Source organism: Gavia stellata, chromosome 9 (genome assembly GCF_030936135.1).
Source record: "Gavia stellata isolate bGavSte3 chromosome 9, bGavSte3.hap2, whole genome shotgun sequence".
NCBI lineage: Eukaryota > Metazoa > Chordata > Aves > Gaviiformes > Gaviidae > Gavia > Gavia stellata.
The window spans coordinates 10,516,320-10,539,562 of NC_082602.1; the positions used below are offsets into that span (position 1 = coordinate 10,516,320).

General features: G+C 36.1%; 1 protein-coding gene across 4 annotated transcripts; it reads left to right on the plus strand.

Annotated features, from left to right (window-relative positions):
• Window positions 1–733: 733 nt before the first annotated feature.
• On the plus strand, window positions 734–23,227 carry BMPR1A (bone morphogenetic protein receptor type 1A). Of its 4 annotated transcripts, none has more exons than XM_009819578.2 (11): window positions 734–812; window positions 10,254–10,416; window positions 12,322–12,424; window positions 13,980–14,079; window positions 15,221–15,320; window positions 16,252–16,396; window positions 17,113–17,305; window positions 17,696–17,993; window positions 18,482–18,657; window positions 19,432–19,562; window positions 20,611–23,227. In XM_009819578.2, the coding sequence occupies exons 1-11, from the start codon at window positions 746–748 to the stop codon at window positions 20,734–20,736; spliced, it is 1,602 nt and encodes a 533-aa protein (XP_009817880.1). In that variant the 5' UTR covers window positions 734–745; the 3' UTR covers window positions 20,737–23,227. The 4 variants fall into 4 exon arrangements, with proteins under 4 accessions (XP_009817880.1, XP_009817881.1, XP_059677517.1 ...); XM_009819579.2 differs by having other exon boundaries at window positions 13,980–14,073; XM_059821534.1 differs by having other exon boundaries at window positions 13,980–14,073; window positions 17,119–17,305.
• The last annotated feature ends 16 nt before the right edge of the window (window positions 23,228–23,243 follow it).

Here is a 23,243-nt window from a genome sequence, read left to right on the forward strand (position 1 = left end):
TAGTCTAGAAGACAAAAGTAACATTGTACGTAAATTAGATTAGGTAACTAACCTAACTATTTTGATACAAATTTAGCTTTCATCCAGCAGAGGCTGGGGTTTTATTGCAATAAAGATTCTCTGCAAGCATTTTTCAATTGGTGGCTCAACATGGTGTTGCTTTTTTCACGCAATATTATGGGAGGTCACCACTGAGCTTAATTTTTAAGAAAAATAAGTAAATTTCAATTGCTGTAAAGAAAATAGTTTTCAAACAGATATACTTTTATGTGTTAATCTGCTGAATATTACCTATGATAGCTGTATGTGAGTCTAAAATGTATGGCTGCGACTAGTGAGTTAACATGTCCAATATTTTTGATAGGAATGTAAAAACATTCCTGTGGGTTTTAACAAAAATGTGTATTTCAGAAGAACCCTGCTGTTCATTTGGATAGTGAATATGGCAAATATTTTCAGTTACTAATCTTAATAAACATATGCATTTTTAATTATTTTTTGCAGCCACATGGTTATGATCAGTGTGATGAGAAATCTTGAGGGATTTTTCTTGTTTCAGAAATGCAAGGAGTTTCTTAACACTTTGTTTTACTGTATCTTTCAGGAAACGAAGTTGGAAAAGCTACAAGATCATCTTTGCAGTCAAGCACCAAATCTTGTATTAGGCATCACCGAACTGACTAAGCTTAACATTGGTCAAGCAGAAGGGCCAGTTGCCTTGCACAGGAAGGATTAAAAGTGAACAATGACTCGACTGAGAGTTTGTGAGCGATTGCTTGGAGCCTACCTGCTTATCATTCTCCATGTTCAAGGTAAATACGTACTAGTTGAAATAAGCTTGTATTTTTCATCTGTAACTGAGACGTGTGTTCCAGTAGTTGGGGTAAGTTTTTTTTGGTTTGGGGTTTTTTATTGTTGTTCTTTTGCAGGCAGGTGGCTTATCTGCCTGCCATGCCATATAGACACTTCCCTAAGAAGAAGGACATGATAGTGGTTATGTGTTGTTGTAGTATAGATTAGGTCTATTTTAGCAAATGCTTAAATAGAGACAATACCAGAAATGCATAGTATGCTGTGGAGCAAGTTACATGAGCAGCAGAATTGAAGGTTTGACTTTCTGAATTTCAGTTTCCCATATATATGTGCGTCTTTAAACTTGACCTACTGAAGAAATTGCAGTATGCAATTCCCTGTGCCTTCTGATGCTCCCAGGAGCCAAGAGATAGTGTGGTATAACTAATCTAAGTAAACTTACTATGCCTACTCGATGGGCCGAGGTGAGGCTACGTGATGTTCACAGTAGCCTGGTTTTCAGTTAGTGAAGATACTCGTTTGTACATTAGTTGTCTTTCCAGCCACCAGTTATCAAAAACTTCTGGAAGTCCAGTTGTCATTGGGACTTTAACTTCTCTGTCAAATTGGGTTGAATTAAAAAGAAAAGTATTGGGCACTGACCAATGTGACTGTCTCCATTCTCTATCAGGAATTGAAGCTTAAGTATAAAGATTATAACTAGTTTGTGGGGAAAATCCATTTTATTATTATTTCCTTACTCCTTATTAGCAACTGTACCTGGCAGATCTGGTTCTGTAATTGCTTGTAGTTCAGAGAAGTGTCAGAGTAGCAGAATGGTATCTGAGCTGTTAGTGGTATCACATCCTCATGTTTGGGACATGAACAGTAGTGCTCTGCATGTCCCTCAAGCATGTACATCCATAGCTGGTCTCTGTGTAAGATTTCTTGTTCTCCCAGCTGTGCACCTCTCACATGTTTGAGTTGAGTACACAGAGCTTTCCATATGTTTCAAGGGAAATAGGCAAGACTAATTTGGTACTGCCATTTTAATGCTTCAGTATAAAAGGTTTTATATTCTCTTTTCATTCTTATATCAATTACTGTTTCGTGCTTGATTATATTTTGAGATATTCTTTGAGCTATTTACTTCAAGAATAACAATTCAATGAACCCATTAAAATGGGGAGAGGAGGAAGCCTGGTAAGTACCCAAATGACAATCTTTATGTTCTGTTCCTGGTGTGTACCTGCAATATTAGATGAAAGGTTTTAGCAGAGCTGTCTCTTATTGGGACTATGCTTGATACATAGCTTGACAACTGATTTTAAGAGCAAACTTGCATCAAATGTGTAATGGGCTTGCCCCTTCCAAGCCACTTGATCCTGCCTCTTCCCATGTGCTGGTATTTATCCTCTTATAACCAAGTGCCAAGGTGTATTTGGGAACTACTGCAGCTTCTAACCTCGGTAGGGGGAAGCACTTGGATCACAAGACCGTACCCTTAAATGTAACCCAAACCTTTATTAAGCAGTAAATGTAAGTGACACTGAAGATATTTACCTGGCATTGACCAGGGATGAGCTGTCAACTACACTAAGACCTGAATTAAATGAATAGTGCCTCAGTGCAAGGAAGATCATCTTTAAGCTCTTTTAAGTACCATCCCACACACATATTCACAGCTAAGCTTTTATGGAACAGAAGTCCTCTCTCTGGATCCATGCAGAACTGTGATTTGTTAAAGATATTTTAAACTGGCATTCTTCCTTTGGGATTCAGTCCAGGAGGCTACCACGAGTGCACTGAAGGCTTCTGTATCGTTGAGTACAGAAAATTGTAAACAATTTTCTTCCAAAACTGGACAAGTGTTCCTTTATAATTGCCAAGTTATTTGAGTGCTTTCATCATTTTAGCCTGTGGGGGCTCAGAATAGTGTCTCCTAACTTCTAGGTATGTGCTTCAAGTGCTGATGTTTGGCTTAATTCACTCTGTGTATGTGTGCGTGTAGGTGTGCACACAGGTATTTCAGGAGTGGGGAAGAACATGGGTCTTGGTTTGAAGCTTTGCCATTGCAGCAAAGATTTCAAGGTTGAAAGCAACAAAACAAACATAAATCCAGGATTCTTCCATCTTCATTACATTAGGTAAGTTGAGAGAGGAAAGTTCTCAAGACCAGTTACTCTTCCTGTTGTAGACATACAATTTTTAATCGGCAAGAAATAGCTCAAACAATTTAGACAGAAATAGCCTGGTTTGGGTATACTTGAAGTTTACGGGTAGCTCTAAGGTGATTAGATTAGTAATGGATGCAAATCACAATAAAGGAAATTTTGGTGAGAGATTAGGAAAGAAATTTTCACTGTGAATGTGGTTCAGCATTAGAACAGGCTGTCTGGAGAGGTTGTGCAATATCCATTATCCTTAGGAATATTTCTGACTTTCAGATCAATACTGAGTGAGTTCTGAAAGCCATGGGAAAGTTGAGTTTGCTGAAATGTTATTGGTTCTTTGATGCAAGTTGCCTAAGGGCTTGTCTTCAGACATATGGAATATGCTTGGTTTGTAGGGGGGGGGAGTAGAAAAACAGTCAAGACTCTCTGCTTGTCCCTAGATTCATGGAGGAGTTGTATTGGGGGGATGGGGGGGGATGGAGGGTAAAATTGATAGTCATCAAGTATTTGGAATTTTTATAGGAAAGAGGAAATCTAAAGTGAAAAATCTAAAAAGTGGAAACTGAAAGTGAAAAGAATAGTTTCAACAAGGAAAATATATGCAGGATGTTACAAAAATGCATCATAAAGGAACCAATACAGGTGGAGAAGACACATGAGGAATTCAAGAGAATTTCTGTGATTTACAAAAAGAGGAGGGAAAAGCAGAGAAAGTAGAAACACGCAGCATGTGTGCTTTCAGTGACTGGCACCCAGCTTAGTGGTTTGCTCCCTCATTTGTTTTGGAAGCTTCTTCAAAATGGGTAGGAATCTTGGGGCTTACCAAGACCTGAAAGAATGATAATAGCAAGTGTGTCTGTATATGGGCATGTATATATACACACCAGATTCCTTAATAGGTAACTCTAAAAAGCTCGTGGCTGCATGTGTTGATTAATGTGAAAATATTCTTAAAACAACAGCAGAAAACAGGCAATTGCATGAAATTATTGGTGAAGACCTGCTCTTTCTCGGGTCAGTACTACGGAGCAGGGGGACACAGTGGTTACCCTTTGGATTGCATCTTCTTTATGGGACTTCTTCACTACGTTAAGAAATGATCGAAAATAAACCTGGGCAGCAGGTGGCTGATTTAATAGCAACCTTTTCAAGAAAAACATTTTTTTGTTTCTTTCTGGCTGTGGAAGGCCTCTGCAGTATCTTTAGACCTGTGACTTGCTCTGCGTCTTCGTCCACCTACTTTTGCTCATCTAAGGCGAGTTTATCAGCTTCAGTTGCAATTGAGGACTGTGGTAAATATGCTTTGTCTTCCCACTAGTGCAGGTTTTCAGTTCAGATAACCAGTTTTACTTCCGAGTAGATTTCTTTGTTTGTTTTTATAATGCGTTGGTGATCATAACTAATCAATATATGTAATGGAGTAGTTAAAGAATTTCATGTATACTTAAACACGTTCTCCTAAATTTTGTACTTCATTACTGTCAGTGTACTATATGATGTAGTGTTAGATAGGTGATTCATCACACCTTTATGTGTTCTTCAGAGGCACCACAGAAAACCAGTATTTTTATACTTGTAAATTAGTTGACTAAAAATGTATTAATAGCATTCAGTATGTATGAAGAAAGGTTTATTAAAAGTTAATTTTAAAAATAATACTCAATATTAAACCAGACTTATTAAAGTTGGCATTGTCCATTAATGAACTGAAAAAAATCTGTTGAGATTTGATTTCACTGTCATACTTACTTTTATTCAAAGTTTTGATATAGAAAAAGATACTACTTTTTTTTTTACTTTTATGCACTTTCTGAATTTCAGTTGAAATAGTTGCTGAATTTAAACATATAAACTAATCTGAAATAAAGAAAATATTTTAAAATCTGCAGAAGAAACTTACAGTTGTCAGAAGCTTGAGGACAGTGTAGTTCTGTTTACCAGTGATTTCCCCAATGGCTGTGTCTGTCTTTAAAACATTTGCAGCAAACTTGTATTGTTAAATATTTGTCTGATTAAAGTTATTTTAATGGTTTATTAAAAGCTTATATATTTCTTTATTATAATTTCAAATTTAGTCTTAAGTAACTTCATTATTTAAAAGTCCATTTAAATCAGAATGCAGTGCACTTTAAAAAAAAAAGTAGAATAGACATAAAATTTTCTTATCTCTGGCCTTTGTATTGAATACATATGAACAGAAGGTAGTCGTCTTCAGAAGTGACTTTTCTGGGGAAGTGGGAGCAGAGGCTGGGGATTGCTGGTTGGGAAGGTAGGGGGGCAGGGACTGACTGTGCCGAGCACTGCTGTAGCTCCTGGGAGAGCTGGAGGGTGGTAGAGAGATTTTAAAGAAGTAGTCTGGGAACATGCTGTGATTTTTAGGAACCAGTTCTGCTGGATGGAGCTACCTCTAACATGCCTGCTCTTCAGAGATCACAGGCTTGATATATAAAAAAGCACTATGGGGAGAATTATGGTTAAAATGCCAGGCACAGAGCTCATACAAACATTTAAGATATTTTCTTTGCACTCATAAAACTGTGTTTTCTGATTCTTCTAAAAAATTCTTTTGTGTTTTAAGAAAAAGCACTAATATTTTACTCAAGCTGTATCAGTTGTACCGAGGTTTAATTCACATAGCAGTACATGTTAAATCGTTATGAAAGCTTGTGATAGACAGAAAGGTGAAATGCCCTTGTTGGAGTGGATGATTTTGCAGTATCTGCATCCTAAAGTAAGAAAAAGTAGTTTAAAACTACCACATAAGAATTGCAAGGTATGTCTTTTTCATAAGGAAGGCCTATCTAACATAAAGAGCTTTGGTACAACTTTCATCTTTTATAAGCAGAGCCCAGCATGGGCAAGCCCGGAGTGTCAGCTAGCCCCAGCGAACAGCTTTAGCATCAGCAGGAAGGCAGGTGAAGGTGGTCTTCTGACAAAAATTCTTTTTATTAAAATATTGGATATATTGGGTTTTACAGGCTTGGATCGGAATAGCTACAAAGAAATGCTGAGAGCACTGTAGTTCTGCTAGGATAAATCCCTTTTAAGGATAATTTACTCTGGAATAAAAATGTTTTTATGTGGAACATCTGTATTAATTATACCATTATGAGTTCAGAAAGCTATTGAACAACTTGAATGCTGTAGGCTACTAGTTCTAGTATTGCAGCTTTATTTGTGGAGGTGGAGGGGATACAGTTAAGGAAGAAACTATGGGCATAATTTTGGTTTTGTATTTGTCGTCTTTCACTTACTGCTCTCTGTCTCTGCGTTTGTTAATAGAGCTGTTTTTATGGATTATACAAATCTTTTCTTAGATCAGGAGACTTAATGAAATTACATATGTATCCTGACGTTGAGTTGCAACCAAGTTAGCTGAGTTTTTAGTGGTTAATAACACTTCACTATCATGCACAGTACCTTTCAAAGATTGTCCATATTAATATTAGTATTTGAAGCCATGCTTTCAAGTAGACTTACTTTTCTAACATAGTGGGATTTTTAATATACTGTTCTTCTTTAAAATACATTTTATAGTCTAACTTATTTTCTATGATTGGAAGAAGTAGTTCTTTGAATATCTTATATTTTCAATCAAGGGCTGGATATGATACATTGGCAGTTGTTCTTTATTATTATTAAAAAAACTTTAATTTTAAACAGAAAGCCATTTTAATGCCTTCTTATCTGTAGCAGTTGTTCACACTTCTAGAAATTTAAAAGTCATGCAGTATGTATGAGACGAGGTTGTGATGGGGCAGAGCAACTGATGAACTGGGAAGGTGAAGTCCCATCAGCTTATTTCTCTTTATTGTCTTATGCTGCAGTTACATGAGAAGAGGAGAACGTTCCAGCTCACAATCACTCTGATATTTCATTGAATGTTGTAAGGTTTTTTTTGAAATGTGGTAAAATATACATTATAGAGCAGTTTATATGTTTAAAGGTATATGATACTACCACTTTCAAGGCTGGACAAACAGACTGAAACTCGTCCAGGATCTTGAAAAACTCCTCCAGTGTGTGATAGTTTATTTGCTGCTAAAGTATATTATTTTGCCCCACCAGCCTTGTGCAGTTTACAGGTAGAGGGTAGGGAATGATGGCAAAAGGAGCTTTGCTGTGCCTGAAATCCCTGGGTACTGTATTTCAGTGCAAACTTTTTTCTTTTGAAGCTGTGTGTATTAATGCACAGCATTTACACCTTTGAAGGTTATGTAAGATTTGTGTGTGTTTCTTAGCTGCACCACAGAGCTGACAACTGCATGTGTCATGGAAAAGAAGCCATTAATTACATCATCAAGTAGTGTAGTGCCACAAGATCCCAAAAATGTGATCCTACTATTCTTTGTCTTGCTCCCAGAAGGAAGATAAAGCAGTGTGAATATTTGAGAGGTGGAGCTCTGAGGGTGGGGGATCATGAGAGCACTGGTGCAAGAAGGTCAGGTGGTTCCTGAAGCAAGACGTCATTTAGGCATATCCTTTATTCACTCTTGTTTGTTTACCTGGTATCTATTAACCAGGAAAAGCAGCAACCAAACATCCTGTGATGCCATTAGGATCTTGATCTGCCCTCGTAACTTCTCAGGTGAATCGAAGCCAAGTCATTTTTCGCATTAACTCCCTTCCCCATAACTAGCATCTTTAAGATAGATGCTAATCTTTCTTGAAATGCTGAGGATGAATTGTGGTACTGCAGTAAAGGATAAAGTTAGGGATAATGACTAGATGGGGGTCTGTTAAAAACTTTCTTCTGAAGTGATCCCAAACAGCTTCAATATCTCTTTCATATTACAAAGATAATGAAATTGTAGTCTGTTTTTGTTTTGAATAAGAATCTTTGCCTATATAAACTGTACAAAAGACAAAGATTCTGGTTCTTTGAAAATACAGTTAGCTATTTTGGATTTTATTTGGTATGTATACTTCATAAATCTTGTTACACAATCCATCATAATAAATTAGGAGGAAAAATGTATTTCATCTCAGTTTTAGTATAAAAGGTTGGTATACCTGTAGTCATGCTTCAGTGTTAGTTTACAAAGAATAATACTGCTTTAAAAAATACCAGACCTGCATAAAAATTTTGTTCTTTCTCTCCTGAGCTAGAAGAATCCATGCTTTAAGGGTTCCTTGACTTATCTTCTAACGAATTGAAAAAATGCTTCATTCAGTGCTCAGGGTAGGAAGATGGTTGACTGACTGTGACACATATATATCATAAAGTATTCAGACTTTTAAGATGTGGAATGTCCCTGAAAACATGAATTAAAACATGAATTAGGAAAGATAGCTTACTAATTCAACAAAATTAGAAGGAAAGACAATATTTTTACATATGCAGTGGCTTTTCCTTTAAATATTAAGTAGAATTACCTGTTCTCTGAGCAGGTAAGGATCTCTTAAATGTGAATAGAGAATGCTGTGTAACATCTGTAGCACAGTATTAAAATGAGCTTTCAGTTTTTGCTGGGAAGAAAACTGTAGAAAGAGAGGACAGATGGAGGAGCTGCTATTTCATATGTATAAAATTCCTTTTGGTTAAATTGGAAACACCTATTGCATAGGTATGCTCTGTGTTATTCTAGCACTGGACCTTCTAGTACTGGACTTCCTTGTTAAATATTGCCGATATGTACAGACTGTTAACACAGGCGTTACTGAAGTACTGTTTGAAAATGACATTTCAAATAAAACATGGTTAAGTGATTTGAGGGTTTAGGTAAATGGTGCTGTACTTTCTTAGGAGATACTCTTAATTGTATCTGAAAAAAGGCACAGTAGCCTTACTTTCAGGGAAATGACTGAATTGAGACAAGGCACTGGGCGTGCTGTATTAATTAGATAAGGAAATCTGCAAGTCCGCTTTTTTTCAGAACAATAAGATCAAATTTCACAAATACTTAATAGCACATTTGGCTGAATGATATAGTGGATGTTACAATAGAGTGATACAGAGGGTGGTATCTGCACAGGGTTTTAATTAAGTTTTTCTGCACATCCTTCAAGCAAGGTACAACATGAGAGTAATGTTCTCGTTACTCTACAGCTAGTGTTTGGTGGGTTTGACAGGAAGGCACAAGAATCTGTTAAAAGAGACTGTGAGTTTCCTGGTCAAAATATTTTTTTTATTCTTACATAAATTGAAATTTTTATTGTGACTAAAATCTTTTTGAGACATACTGAGGTACTTGCACTTTTTTAATTACAACTGAATTTAGAAAAGCTTTTATCGGTCCGAACTGGCTGTTCTCTTATCTTGCACACTGAGCCTCCCACAGAGACTTGCTGTAAATTGTGTCAGTGCAGGTGATACTCTGTTCACAACTTTTCTAGCTTTATTTGGTTCACACCTTGAGGACTTAGAGCCAAGAATACTATTAGGTGACGGACAGAAAGAGGGTTGGTAAAATTGTGCATGATAAAGCTGGAGGAGATGAATGAAGATGTTCTCATCTCATATAGTGGTCACAAAGGGTATTCCAAATGAGGCAGATAATGTTCCTAAATTTTTCTTCTGGATGTTCTTCGCTAAGAAGAAAACAGATGGGATTTTTCTTCTGAATGCCTACATTCACAAAAGCATTTTAACAATATGAACTAGAACAAATGATGCTCAACTCTCCTTCTGTTGAGAAATTGAAGGCTACTTGGAATGTAATTTAGCCCTATTTTTATTCTCTGAAAGCTCGTTTGTGTGGATGTTCATGTCATTTACTGAAATTTAATTTGCAAACAAGATTTACTTTAGCTCTGTTTTGAAGTACTAATGCATACAGAGATCAAAAAACCCAAGAGATTTTGGAGTTATTACTGCTCTTCTATGAGACTGTGAATCCATGAAAAATTACTTCAGTTCAGAAAATTAGAAAATTGCATATTACATACGTTCAGCCATGCATAAAATTATACTGTTGTGGTTATCAAGCAGCCAGCATTTTGGTTTTCTAAACACATGAATGAGAGAGCCTTTCTTCAGAAAATTTTTACCCGTTACATCACTACTTTTCTGCCCCACCTCAAAAAGGGAAAATACCCTCTTTCTGTTTATATTGATTATGGTTGGAAGATCTGCTGTTAAGATACAAAAATGTGAGCTTAGGTATTTCTAGAATAAAATGATTAATGCAAATTTCTGTCATCATTTTGGGAGAGGAAGTTCTTATATAATTCATTTATTTGTTAATATAATTATTCCGTTGTCATGTTTTGCCTGTAAAGCTCTTGAGCATTTATCAAAGGTGCAAAAATATTTTCTCTTTTTTTGTTGTTTTTTTAAATGTCCAGGTCAAAATCTAGACAGCATGCTTCATGGCACAGGAATGAAGACAAATCCTGACCAAAAGAAACAAGCAAATGGAGTAACGCTCGCTCCAGAGGACACCTTACCTTTTCTTAAGTGCTACTGCTCAGGACATTGTCCAGATGATGCTATTAATAACACATGCATGTAAGTATTGCGTACAAGATAGACGAGGCTCTTTGAAGAGGCTCATTTTTGCTCTTGAGAGAGCAAACTATCTGTAGCGTGCTGACTGAGGTTCTGTCAGGTGATTTGACCATAATTGATTAGAAACTCACCGGTTCTGTGGAGAGCTGAGCACTAAAACCCATGGTCATCTGTATGTAAACAATACCGTTTTCACCATACAGTAGAACCATTTGCAACCAGTCATTTTGCCGCCAGCAACTGCTTTGAAGGACTGAGGTTTTAAGTAACCTGTAGCATTTTATAAGTGAGTGAGTATTAAATGACCCAAATCTAAACCTTCTGTTGTGACTACCTGCTTGCTTAATCTAAAATTTCTTCACTGAGTAGACAAAAGGTAGTGTTAGCCACATAGCCATTTACTGAGAATTCTTCTTGTTACAGGTTCATTAGTTGTAGAGTATGAGGGAAAGAGGGCGGGGTGAGAAGAGCCTCTGAACATATAGGGACAGGGGAGTTTTAGCTTTGGTAGGCATAAGAATCCTAAGACTTATGCACTAATGATGTGCTTGCTTAAGATGATTTTTTTCATGTCATGAAATGTCCCTGGTTTTCCTCTTTTCTCTTCATTTACCTTTCCATGTTTAAGAGTCTGCTGTTTTCTTCCTTAAGAATTAATATAAAGATACATAGTAGAAAACAGCATTTGCTGCTGTAATTTGAGTCTTCACTTTAACACATAATACTAAGCCTCTCTAAAGCTGTCACTTGGCAGATAAAGCAGTTTTTGAGGAACCCAAGGAGGTGGAATAAACACTTCTATCTTTTTAAACTTAAACACAGGTAGTATTTTACAAACATAGTTTTGCACCTCTAAAATGTTCAGTTATGATCCAGTATTTTGTCTTTTAAATTCCTTTGGCATTTATTTTTTGCTTTTTATCGCCCTCTAGTGTATGCAGTCAGTATAAGCTTTACTAATTTTTTGCCTCAGAACTAATGGCTGTATAGAACATTATTCTGATAATAAAGCTATTAGAGTTAATAACACTTATATGGTGTTGATGTGCAGGGTATTTTATGGCATTATGCTTCCCAAATCTGCATTTCTTTACATTCATTTAAATAAAAACGTTTTGGCAAACAAAAATGGTTTTGGATATGTTTTCCTTAGTATCTGCATTGAGGGAATGAATGAATTTTGGTTTACTTGATAAAATCTTAATTTTACAGGTATTGAAAGCACAGACCTACCATTGCAAATTGGTTTGGGGTTCCTTACAAATATTGTTGACATCTTCATGTAGTATAGAAATCAAAGCATTTGTATGAAGAGATAATGAGGAGTTGAAGTGCCATTTTTTTGGAAAGAATGTAGTCTATTTGTTACTGTCAACTTCAGAAAGTGGTTTTGGGGGTTTGTTTGTTTGTTTTGCTCTAAAGGCTGAATATTTGAGAGAGCTTAGTGGGAAAAGTGTAACTGAGCTTTTGACCTTGAAATAGCCACCTTTCAGATACTCAGACTTCTCTTTGAGAGTTTATCATTGCAGTTTCAAGAACAGAAACAAGTGAATTTTTTTTTAACCTACAGAATTGTAGTCAGTAAGGCTTTTTAGTCAGATCTCCACTCTTCCACCCCCTCAGTTGTTTCTGAACAACTGTGTGTGTGGTTGGTTGGATACGAGCTATCCTGAAGGGTGGTGAGGAAGTAGAAGATGGAATATTCAGGAGAAAACATCCCTACAGCATTCTATTTGAAAATACTGTGGTGGTCTTTTGTTCTCAAACTGTACGGTAACCACTGTGTTAAAGAAAAATTTTTCTAGATATTGCCATTCTAGTACTCTTAATGGGTTTGTGGTCAACTAATGCTACATATTAAACAACAGACATGCTGGTAAAACACGATTGATATGTTTATTCTAGAACTAATGGCCATTGCTTTGCTATCATTGAGGAGGATGAACATGGAGAACCCACGCTTGCTTCTGGCTGCATGAAGTATGAAGGTTCAGACTTCCAGTGCAAGGTAAAAGAAAGGAGATACCATAAAAATTTAAGATCTCAGTGGAGATTATGTAGGGAAACTGCATAAGCAGTTTAAATCTGTGCAGTTTACAACTGCAGTCATAGAATTTTGCATGTTGCCCTTTACCACTGAAGAGAATGGGACTGAACAATCATGGGCGAGTAGTGACAGAAAGGTCACTTAATGGTGTTTCAGCAAAGATTGGAATAGAATCCTAGCTTGCTGGAGTTCTCTGCAAGTATCTCTAAGCCACTGACAAAATGAACAGAGGACATCAACCTTTTACTTCTGTCAGCTGTTTCCTCAGTTGACAAGACAGCTTTATAGTCAACCTAATTGATCTGAGTAGTTTATGTTTTATTGCAGAATTTCTTGATCATTTTAATTTGGAATTTCTCGTTTTCTTCAGTTCATTTGACAGAAGAACATAATCGTAAGGAGTTGTCTCGACAGGTTACACAAGAGCTCCCTTAAAGTTTCATGAACATGTACACACAGTTTATCAAATATGTATGTTTTCCTGTCTGACGTTTAACTTTTTTTTTCCTTTCTAGAGGAGTTATGTATTGTTAATTGTATGAATATAACTTGCTTTTGATTTGGAGACGTATAATTAAGCAGACTGCTGCCTTTAGAACTTCTTTATCTGTTACAAAAGCTGGAACTGAAAACACAGTTAATAAAGGAAGGATTTGTTTAGAAGACAGGGATATAGTGCTAGCTGGGTGAATGAGTATCACCTTGAAAGACTGGATTTTGCTTTTTGCTTTTTTCACGTCGCTTACATTAAACAAAGCTTTCAGAGGTAATCACCAGCTGGGTTGCCTTTCCAACGCCCCCACTGCCAACCCCAAAATGCTATCGCTGTTCTGGATATTTGATTTTAAATCTCTACGACTTGAGTTTCTGTATAATAGCTGATAGCTGTAGCTGTCAGTAGCACTGCTTTTTGGAAGCACTGTTGACTTCAGTGAACAGCTACAGTGTTGTAGCTGTGAATGTTTAGGGTTACTGCAAATCAGACCTGAGGTGTCATGATGACCTCCTGAAATTGTTCTTGTATTTATAGTACTGTCTTATCTTCAGATTAATTTTTATCCCCCTCCATCTTTTTGTGGTGTTCTGAAGATGTTTTTGAAGCAAACAGTGCTGCTATGATAAGTGCAAGAGAAAAAACTTGTAGAAGGATTGGGTTTTTTTGTCTTAAGAGCAGTATTTATTTAACATACAATTAACTGCTTTTGACCAAGCTTAAAAATTTTGCAATGTATGAAATAGCAACTTAAGTAGGAACCATCTATTTCTGTGCACCAAGTAAAGTTCCATGAAAAATAAAAAAATGTGAACATAGAACGTATGCACCCAGAGAGATTAGATGATGCTTGTCTGCCACAGTGAAGTTGTCTCATACATTAAATGATGAGGTTGAACTGGTTTTTTTTAAATACAATAGCTTAAACTTTTGTCTGTGCTGTGTTGTATCAGTAGCATCACCTGTCCCCGTCCTAGCTGATTACTTCAAAATCTGAATGTTTATTCAATTCTCTTTCAACAGGACTCGCCTAAAGCACAATCACGTCGAACAATTGAGTGCTGTCGGACTGATTTCTGCAATCAGGATTTACAGCCAACATTACCACCACTTGATAGTACAGGTAAACAGCTCCTAGATGCTCATACTGCTACTGATAAATGCTATGTGGATCCTGTTCTTCCTGATCAACAGATAAAAATAAGGAGAAAATGTAATTACAGTATTGCACAGATCTGTTTTTTCCTTCCTAAGTAATTTTGATATGAAGCTCTGTACTACACTTCATACTCTATTCCCAGTTTTTCCTTTTCTGCCAATTCCAAATTAATCTTTTCCTTCATCGGTCACTCATGGTATTTTTATTCTCTTACTCAGTTTGCTCATACCTTGATCTGCATGTGACCTTTTAATCTGTTTTTATTCTGTTTCCACAGCCTGTTCTCTTTTCTTTTTAAAATGTTTTTCTTAATCATGGCAAAAGCACAGGAGAGATTAATGTATCTTAAAAAAAGTATTCTGACTTTGTTAACTGTTACCTACTGTAAATTCATTCTCTTTCTGTTGCTCCCAGTGAAAATAGTATATATTTTTATGCACTCGTTCATTTTATGCAAGTCGTACTGGTTTAACTGTTGCTTAATATCTTCTCAGAATCTTACTGCTGTAAATCTTTCATTTCTATTTCTAAAAACAAACAAACAAGGGTCAAACAAAACCAACAACTCCAAAATCTCAGATTAAATCCTTTTTTTTGTTGTCATCCAAATAAAATTATCTCTGCTTTTTTGGTGTAAATACTTACTTTGATACTAAAACACTATAAATTTTGTGTAATTTCATATGAGCTGATATATTATATGCATCAGCTGTCTTGCTCCTTTCTGATGTTTTGTAAGTGGCTCCACATACTGTCACAGAATCACAAACTAATTGAGGGTCGGACAGGACCTCTGGAGATCATCTGGTCCAACCCCCCCTCCTCAAGCAGGACCACCTAGAGCTGGTTACACAGGACCATGTCCTGATGGCTTCTGAATATCTCCAAGGAGGGAGACTCCACAGCCTCCTTGGGCAACCTGTGCCAGTGCTTGATCACCCTCACGCTAAAGAAGTACTTCCTGATGTTCAGACAAAAACTCCTGTGTTTCAGTTTGTGCACATTCATATACACAGTATATGAAAATGTCATACCTGAATAAACTGTCTACAATAGATGTTTAATTAATAGACTTTGGAAACCTTCCTTTTTTTTTTTAAAACAGATGGACTTTTTGATGGCAGCATTCGTTGGATGGCAGTGTTGATTTCTATGGCAGTCTGCATAATTGTCATGATCATCTTATTTAGCTGCTTTTGTTACAAGTAAGGAAAGACCTTTCTTTATTGACAAGGTTTTTAATTTCTCAAATGAGTATAAACAGAACAGTTATTTTGTAAATGTACTCAGTTAATCATATGTATTTCTGACAAAGATAGATTGTAAGTGAAACCGTTGTAATTTAGTTTCACATTTCTGTGGATAGCAGTTGTCATTGCTAGGTAAAATGAAATGTTCACAGCATAGAATTTAAGTGAATTTGGTCCTTTCCTCTGGCTGCAAAGTGTTCACAGTTTTCTAAGCTACATACGACTTGGATGCTATAGCATCCCGTAAACAGCAATATCTTAATGCTTTTTATGTTTTTGCATCTTCAGTCACTTTTGATAGTTAAATTCTGTCTATTTCTGAGACTTACCTTTGTAAAGTGCTTTTGCAAACCTAAAGCGACAAGGATGTGTTTGGTAACTTTTCCTTTTTCTGCTGTGTTTCAAAACTAAATAACGGACCAGCTGAGCTACGGCAATTCATGCAGGTGGAGTTTAAGAGACTATGCCTGCTTCTGTCAGCTCCAGCCCTGTGCTGGAGATGATCACTGTTCAAGCCGTTTCAGCAGAAATGTGCGTGTGTCAGCCTCATCTGCCATGGTTCAAGGTTCAGCCTGTCAGTTTAAACCAAACCCAGCGATGTTATGCTAGTAACACTGGCTGTGAGCTGAGTATTAAAAATGCCAGTTTTCCACCTGACTCATAATAAACTGACATGCCTCTACATGCATTACAACAACTTCTTAATATTAAAAGACTATGTAAGTTACATTTCTGAAAAAAGTACAGTAAAATCGGACTTCTGTTTTTCTTTTGAGAAAACTTGTACATTTAGATCATTTAGATAGCTTTTTTTCTTAGCTCAATTTACTACATATTTTGAAGAGTGTTTTGGACTTCAGCTTAACTTCTCCTGTTACTTTTGCAGGCATTACTGTAAGTCGATGGCAAAGAGGCACTGTTATAATCGTGACCTGGAACAAGATGAAGCATTTATTCCAGCTGGGGAGTCATTAAAAGACCTTATTGACCAGTCACAGAGTTCTGGGAGTGGGTCAGGACTACCGTTGTTGGTAAATCATAAACTTAAGATTTTTCTTCGCTGAACTTGTCTTCATCAAATACAAAGTTTGGTTTGTACCTAATGCCTCGAACAAAGCAGTTTATCCATGCAGTATGTTAAATATTTTATATGCAATTACTGTGAATGATCCAGTAGAAACTAAACATGTACAAAAGCCCATCTTCACATAAGTAACTAAAATGAAGTGCAAGATTAGATTGTATGTTAGGAAATCTGTTGGCATCAGCAAAACTTAAAGGATGATTAGAGCCTATAGACATTAAGATAGAAATGCAATGAATGGATAATACAAGTATTGAATTGAATGAACTCAAAGATATTTTTTTTTATGTCCACTGTCTGATAAAATAGATTTGCTTTTTATTGGCTGATAGTTGTTCATAATTTTTGATTCACCATCCTATATAATACTTGCATAAAAACTGGCCAGTGAGACAGATGACTAAATATTTAGAAAATAGAAACAGATAGAATGCAACTGAATTAAATAAGAAGTTATGCTGATTTAATCTTTTTGGGTTTGTTATACAATGCTTCCTTGGAGGGAGCAATAATGAGTTTGAAATGGGAGTAGTGGAAAATAATATAGTAGGAATTTTACAATGGGATCAAAATTCAAAGCAATCCAGGCTTGAGAAGCAGCATATCCCTCCTTCACTTTGCCCTCATGGGGTTTTTTCTTAATTTTTTTTTTTTCTTCCCTAGGTTCAGCGCACTATTGCCAAACAAATTCAGATGGTGAGGCAAGTTGGAAAAGGACGATATGGTGAAGTGTGGATGGGCAAATGGAGGGGTGAAAAAGTCGCAGTGAAAGTGTTTTTCACCACAGAAGAAGCCAGTTGGTTCCGAGAAACAGAGATTTACCAAACTGTTCTAATGCGTCATGAAAACATCCTTGGTAAGGAAGCAGTACACTGTGTGGCTAATGGAGGGCTTGTGTGTGGGTGAAGGAGGAGGAGTTCTTAATAGGTGGCTTGAGGGGTATATGGCAGCTTCTGTGGAATAACCAAATGGGTGTCCCTTAATATATACTAATAAAATGTTATTAAAAGGCTAGAATCTTGCTGCTCTTGGTTGGATACGTGTCTGCAATCTCTTTGCTGCAAGACTGGAATGGTAACCTCGTGTATGGTTGAAATCTGAGCTTTTACATTATTAGTTTTCATAAGGGGAACAGGTATCTTTTGATACAGTCCAAGACAATGTAGCTCTAGGAATTCTTACTAAATCTGTTGCATAAAAAAATTTATGTACAAATAAATTGTAACTTTGTTCATATATTTTATAGGTTTCATAGCTGCAGATATTAAAGGCACTGGCTCCTGGACACAGCTGTACTTGATTACAGATTATCATGAGAATGGATCATTGTATGATTTTCTGAAATGCACTACGCTAGACAACAGGGCTCTCCTCAAACTGGCGTATTCTGCGGCATGTGGTCTGTGCCATCTACACACAGAAATTTATGGGACACAAGGCAAGCCCGCTATTGCACACAGGGACCTGAAGAGTAAAAACATCTTGATAAAGAAAAATGGAACCTGCTGCATTGCTGACTTGGGTCTTGCAGTCAAGTTTAACAGGTAGATGAACAAATCCTCTGTAATAGGAAAACTTCTTGAAACTTAAGTTTTTAGTTTTAAGTTGAAACTTAATTGAAGAAGTAATACTATAATAGTATTACTGAATATTTTTTTTTAAGTTCAGTGGAGCCAGAGAATTGTCTTTTGCTACAATAGAGCCTCAAGGAAAGCATAAGCCTTTGCAAATAATTTTCTGAGTTGTTACCTAATATACTCATAGTGGGCTTTAATTCAGTTTTTTCAAATGTGTTTTCAATTTCTTGCAAAAGAAGCAGTAAACTGTGAACTTCCATACTCACTATCATTTTTCTAGATAATCATTTTCCGGGAGGTACAACGTGTTGTAAGTGTAGTATTGAGAGGGAAATAAAAGAAAGACTTGAAATTGTAAAGGGGAACTTTGCAGTGTATTGATTGCATCATACAGGATTTCATACCGTGTCTTGTAATAGTCCACAGTTCACTAACCTACTAATATTTTCATATAGTGACACAAACGAAGTTGATGTTCCCTTGAATACTAGAGTAGGAACAAAACGTTACATGGCTCCAGAGGTCCTAGATGAAAGCCTGAATAAAAACCATTTCCAACCATACATCATGGCTGACATCTACAGTTTTGGGCTGATCATCTGGGAAATGGCTCGGCGCTGCGTCACAGGAGGTAAACTTCTAAATATTCTGTATAAAATCTACCAGACCCTTGTCTCACTTTAACAATACTTCTCCAGGAAATAATATATAACAAGCCTGCTATATCAACAGGCTAGCGTTCTTTAAAAGCAGTAGTAAGAGTCTGTCCAGAGTACAGCTTGAAAATCACTGTACTAAACCTTTTTGATTGTTACAATTAAGCATCTCGGGCTTTTTTCCCTTGCTCAAAAAGCAGAATGCCTGTTCTGGGAGAAATAGTGGGATGCAGATGTATTTCACCCCTGTGCTGTTAACAAAACTTTAAAAATATAATTGATAAGATAATATTCTTTTGTTATACATTCTTGCATTTCTGATGTAATTCAGTTTTATCCTTACGCACATTTTTGTGACTTATCCTTCCTTTTCTTTCACTCTTTTTTGTGACCTTATGGATCTTTACTTGTATTCTCCTCTTCTTCCATTTTATGCTTTCTCCCTGTTTCTTTTTAGCATGTGGTGGATTAGAAGACGTCAAATTCTACATTGGGTATCAAAGTCAAAGGGACTGCAAGGAATTACTGTAGCTATTAAACTTAGTATTCATAATATTGGAGCTTTTCTGGTAAATGTCTGATGGTTATAGGGAAATTTTTGGGTTTTTATCACAGTGTAACAGTGTGGTGGGTTTGACTTGGCACAAAATTGAGTTAACTTTTGCTCGTGGCTAAGGAAATATCCAAGTAGATATATAGATTTATTTTAAATTTTTTTATGGTTCTTGATCTTTCACAATTATCTCCAGGTATTGTTGAAGAGTATCAGTTGCCATATTATGACATGGTGCCAAATGATCCATCCTATGAGGACATGAGAGAAGTGGTGTGTGTCAAACGCTTACGCCCAGTAGTATCGAATAGATGGAATAGTGATGAAGTGAGTATGCTGAAAGGAAAAATTAGTTCAATTTGTTCATTAATATGGAAGGGTATTTTAGTTTAATAAATACTAAAACATTGTAAAATAGGGACTACATTCAGACATTCTGATATTTTGAAAATCTCACAGCAACAATAGGGGAAAGATGTTTGAAATCAACTCAAAATACCATGGTTTTATGTATCTTTCCAGTGATTTAAGGGGAAGGTACCCTTAAGCAGCATCCAAGTGTAGGAATACTGCTCTGAGATCTTCTTTTTAGATAGTGGAATATTTTTCAGAGTTCTGGAGCTAAAACTTAAATGAATTTTTAATTGGTTTTATTAGTCTTAATGTATATAGCATACTGGTTTGTTGCATAAGGTATTTCATGGAATATGAAGCGATTTCATTGTGTTTGTAGATTTTTGTCTTTGTTTTTTTTTCTTTTTTACTGGTACATTCCAGGGCAAGCCATGATGTAACTAAAATAATAAATGTAAATGTGTTTTTAAAGAGCCATAGCTTGAACACAGTAAATAAGACATAACGATTTCACATAGCAAGCTAATATGCCATATCCTTTCTTCCCCAAATCCTTGGTTTCTTTTAGAAATTCAGTTTTTTTCATATTATTTTTTGACTGCTGAAAGAACTTTTGTCATGTCTTCATTTTCAGTGAAAAAGTTCCCTACTGTTTTTCTGCCATACATATTGACATTTTTCTGCTTATTGCTACCATTTTTGTACCGCTGTTCTTGACTTGTAATGATAAGTTCTGGTAATGTATCTTTGTGAAACTAAAGAAACACTTCAGTGAGTTGCAGCCTGCACTACCAGACAGTAAAGGGGAGGAAAAAGAAGAGTTGGGACATGGTGGTTTGGTTTGTTTTTTTTAGTTGATCTGTTTATAATAGTTCTCTATCAGCATTTTTGTAGAAAATGTAGAAGTTGCACATTTGGTCTTAAGAGTTCTTTAATTTGAGCTTGACAGCGAACCAAAATTATACACCTCTCCAGGTCTGTCAGTTGTTACAATCCTGTTCCTGTGTTTTTTCTTTTACAGTGTTTAAGAGCAATATTGAAATTAATGTCTGAATGCTGGGCTCATAATCCTGCCTCAAGGCTCACTGCCTTGAGGATCAAGAAGACACTTGCCAAGATGGTGGAATCACAAGATGTAAAGATTTGACATAGTAAATTGACATTTGAGAGCAAAGCAGGACTCCTGGATCTTTTCACTCAAACATGGGTGAGACCTATGTGGAAAGAGGAAATCACTGAGATTCAGTATATTTTCTCAGCACACTTCTATAGGCTGCTAATCAAATCTTTCAGTACTTCATAGACTGTGATACTGAGAGCCTCTATACGCTACATGCTACGTATATGGACAGCCTTGGTAAAATACATGGTTTGTTTTTGTTTGAGCTGCATTGAGACTTCAGTCATACTTCATGAGTCTCCAGTAAAACGCTGGGTACTGAATTGAATGTTCAGATTACAGTGCTTTCTGTGAAAGCCTAACAAGCTATATGGATTCAACAGAGATGGAGAATATAAGCTTTTTTTGCCTTCTACCTGATAAAACCTAGTCAATCCATACCAAGTTTTTGTGAAACAGCCTGTAGGTTATGAATCTGTTTGTGATACTACTCAGTTTAACAGTTCCTTATGCCTTTATGTATGTGCCAGGATTATTTTGCTGTCATTTGGAATAGATAAGAAACCATTTGAATGAACAAAGTTTTATGGTCAGGGCTCCATGCATTTTGTGGCTCCACAATCAGAGATTTGCTACAGAATTTACTCCTTGCCATTAAGTTATCTTCCAGAATTTCAGTTTTAATTTTATTTCTAGTCTTGTTTTGGTCACAAGGAGAACTGCAAATATGTGAACTATTACTAAATTAAAGAATGCCTATCTGAGTCTGTAAAGAGCCTGAAACAATCACTCTTAGAGGTATAGACTGCCTTGGTTGTCTCACTTACAGTCTAGTGGGCTCCATGATTGGATGATTATAAAATTTGGCATATTTTTGACAACGCCACATGCAACCAGTGTTTTTGCTGTACAATACATCTTAACAGAAAGACCATTGATGATGTGTTTTGCCTTTTTACTTTATTGGGATTCACTGGTAGGTGTCTGTCATGCTCTAAACTTTTTTCCATATAGGAGCGAATCAGTCAGCTGTAGGAGCATGCTTTTTCATCATTTGACAAAACTAGGCAGAAGATAAGTTTTGAAAGGCTTGAGAAAAGTCTGATTTACAGACTGAAAAGAGGGAAGGCAGGAAGCGCAGGCCAGGCACTCAGAAGATTAGAGAATATGGTAAAGGTCAAGACCAGGAAAACTGAATATGTGAACTGTTGAAGGTAAGATCCACAACATACAGAAGATTTAGAGCTGGATTGCCCTGATGTAAGTGCAGGAGGCCATGTCTGTGGGCCATTCAGTGGACAGTTATAAAAGTCAAGATTTGAGACAAGGTAAATCAGTGGGTGTTTTAAGTTCTAGTTAGGCGCATTTGGGAGGAAAAGCATTGAAAGATAATTCATGAAGATAAAGTAAGTTAACATAATTGCAAAATTTGGTCCTATTGTGCCAACTATTTGGCATGTGCAGGAAACTGTAGTTCCCTCCTTTTCTTCACTGATCCAGACAAGTTGGTTAAAAACCGGAACCCCTCCGTGAGGTTACTGTAAGGCAGAATTACTGATTTATAACTCCTTTGGCACTTCTACTTTGAAGTTAGAAAATAGTAACATAACTCCAGTTGAAGCTTCAAATACGCGAATCATCAGAAGAATGAACACACAGTATTGGAACCATTGAACCTATTTGATAATTTAAGTGCCTATAACTTTGTACTGTAAATCTTGTTCTAGATAACTTTAAAAAGGGAAGTTATTTATACAGTGTGTTTTGTGCTTTAGTAAAAAAAAAAACACCTAGTCTTAGGTACACGTGTACAATTAAATACATGCGCACACACATATATGCCATAGTCAAGATTTGAAGAAAAAAGTTAGGAATAATATTAAAATTGATGAAAAAATGTTAAAACTTAAGATTGATTTATGCCAGATTATTTGTTGTCTTAAATATGTACATGGAGATTTTTTTGATATGTGTTTAAATTTCCCTTGAAAATACAACTGATGGAAAACAATGTAACACAGAACTAATGTGATTTGTGAACAATTACAACCTTCTAATATGTTATTTTTTTGTTCTAATTCTGTAGTTCACATAATGTAAATAGTCAGGCAAAAGATTGCAGTATTTTTATTTTCTATTGTGATGTACAGACTTTATTTAACAGTTCTACGTATTTTATAGAAATCTAGCTATTTTGAGGGACATTTCTTTTTTTAAAAAAATAAAGTCATTACTTTTGTTTGGTAATGCCTTTAAGTATTACTATGTATTCTGGCTGAAAAGGTCATAGGTGTGTCAACTATGATTTTAACTTATTTGAAAACATCAAGAGATATATGCTATTGTGCCACAATCCTCATGATAAAGGGCTTTTTAAAAGAACATTTCTCCGTCCATTGCCAAGAAACATATGATGAGTTTGAAATTGTTAATCATGTCTTCGCACATAATTTTTGCACAGGTAGTTGGAAAATACTTGGTATGAGCCAAAAAAAGTAAGGGATAAGCTTTTTTTCTTTCCTCTCTAGGATTTT

Bases quoted from the DNA above. Each gene is read 5' to 3' on its own strand.
- BMPR1A (XM_009819578.2), top strand. From the start codon at position 746: ATGACTCGACTGAGAGTTTGTGAGCGATTGCTTGGAGCCTACCTGCTT. The intron at 14,080-15,220 runs GTAAACAGCTCC...TTTTTAAAACAG, and splicing joins ACCACCACTTGATAGTACAG to ATGGACTTTTTGATGGCAGC. The intron at 16,397-17,112 runs GTAAATCATAAA...TTTCTTCCCTAG, and splicing joins GGTCAGGACTACCGTTGTTG to GTTCAGCGCACTATTGCCAA.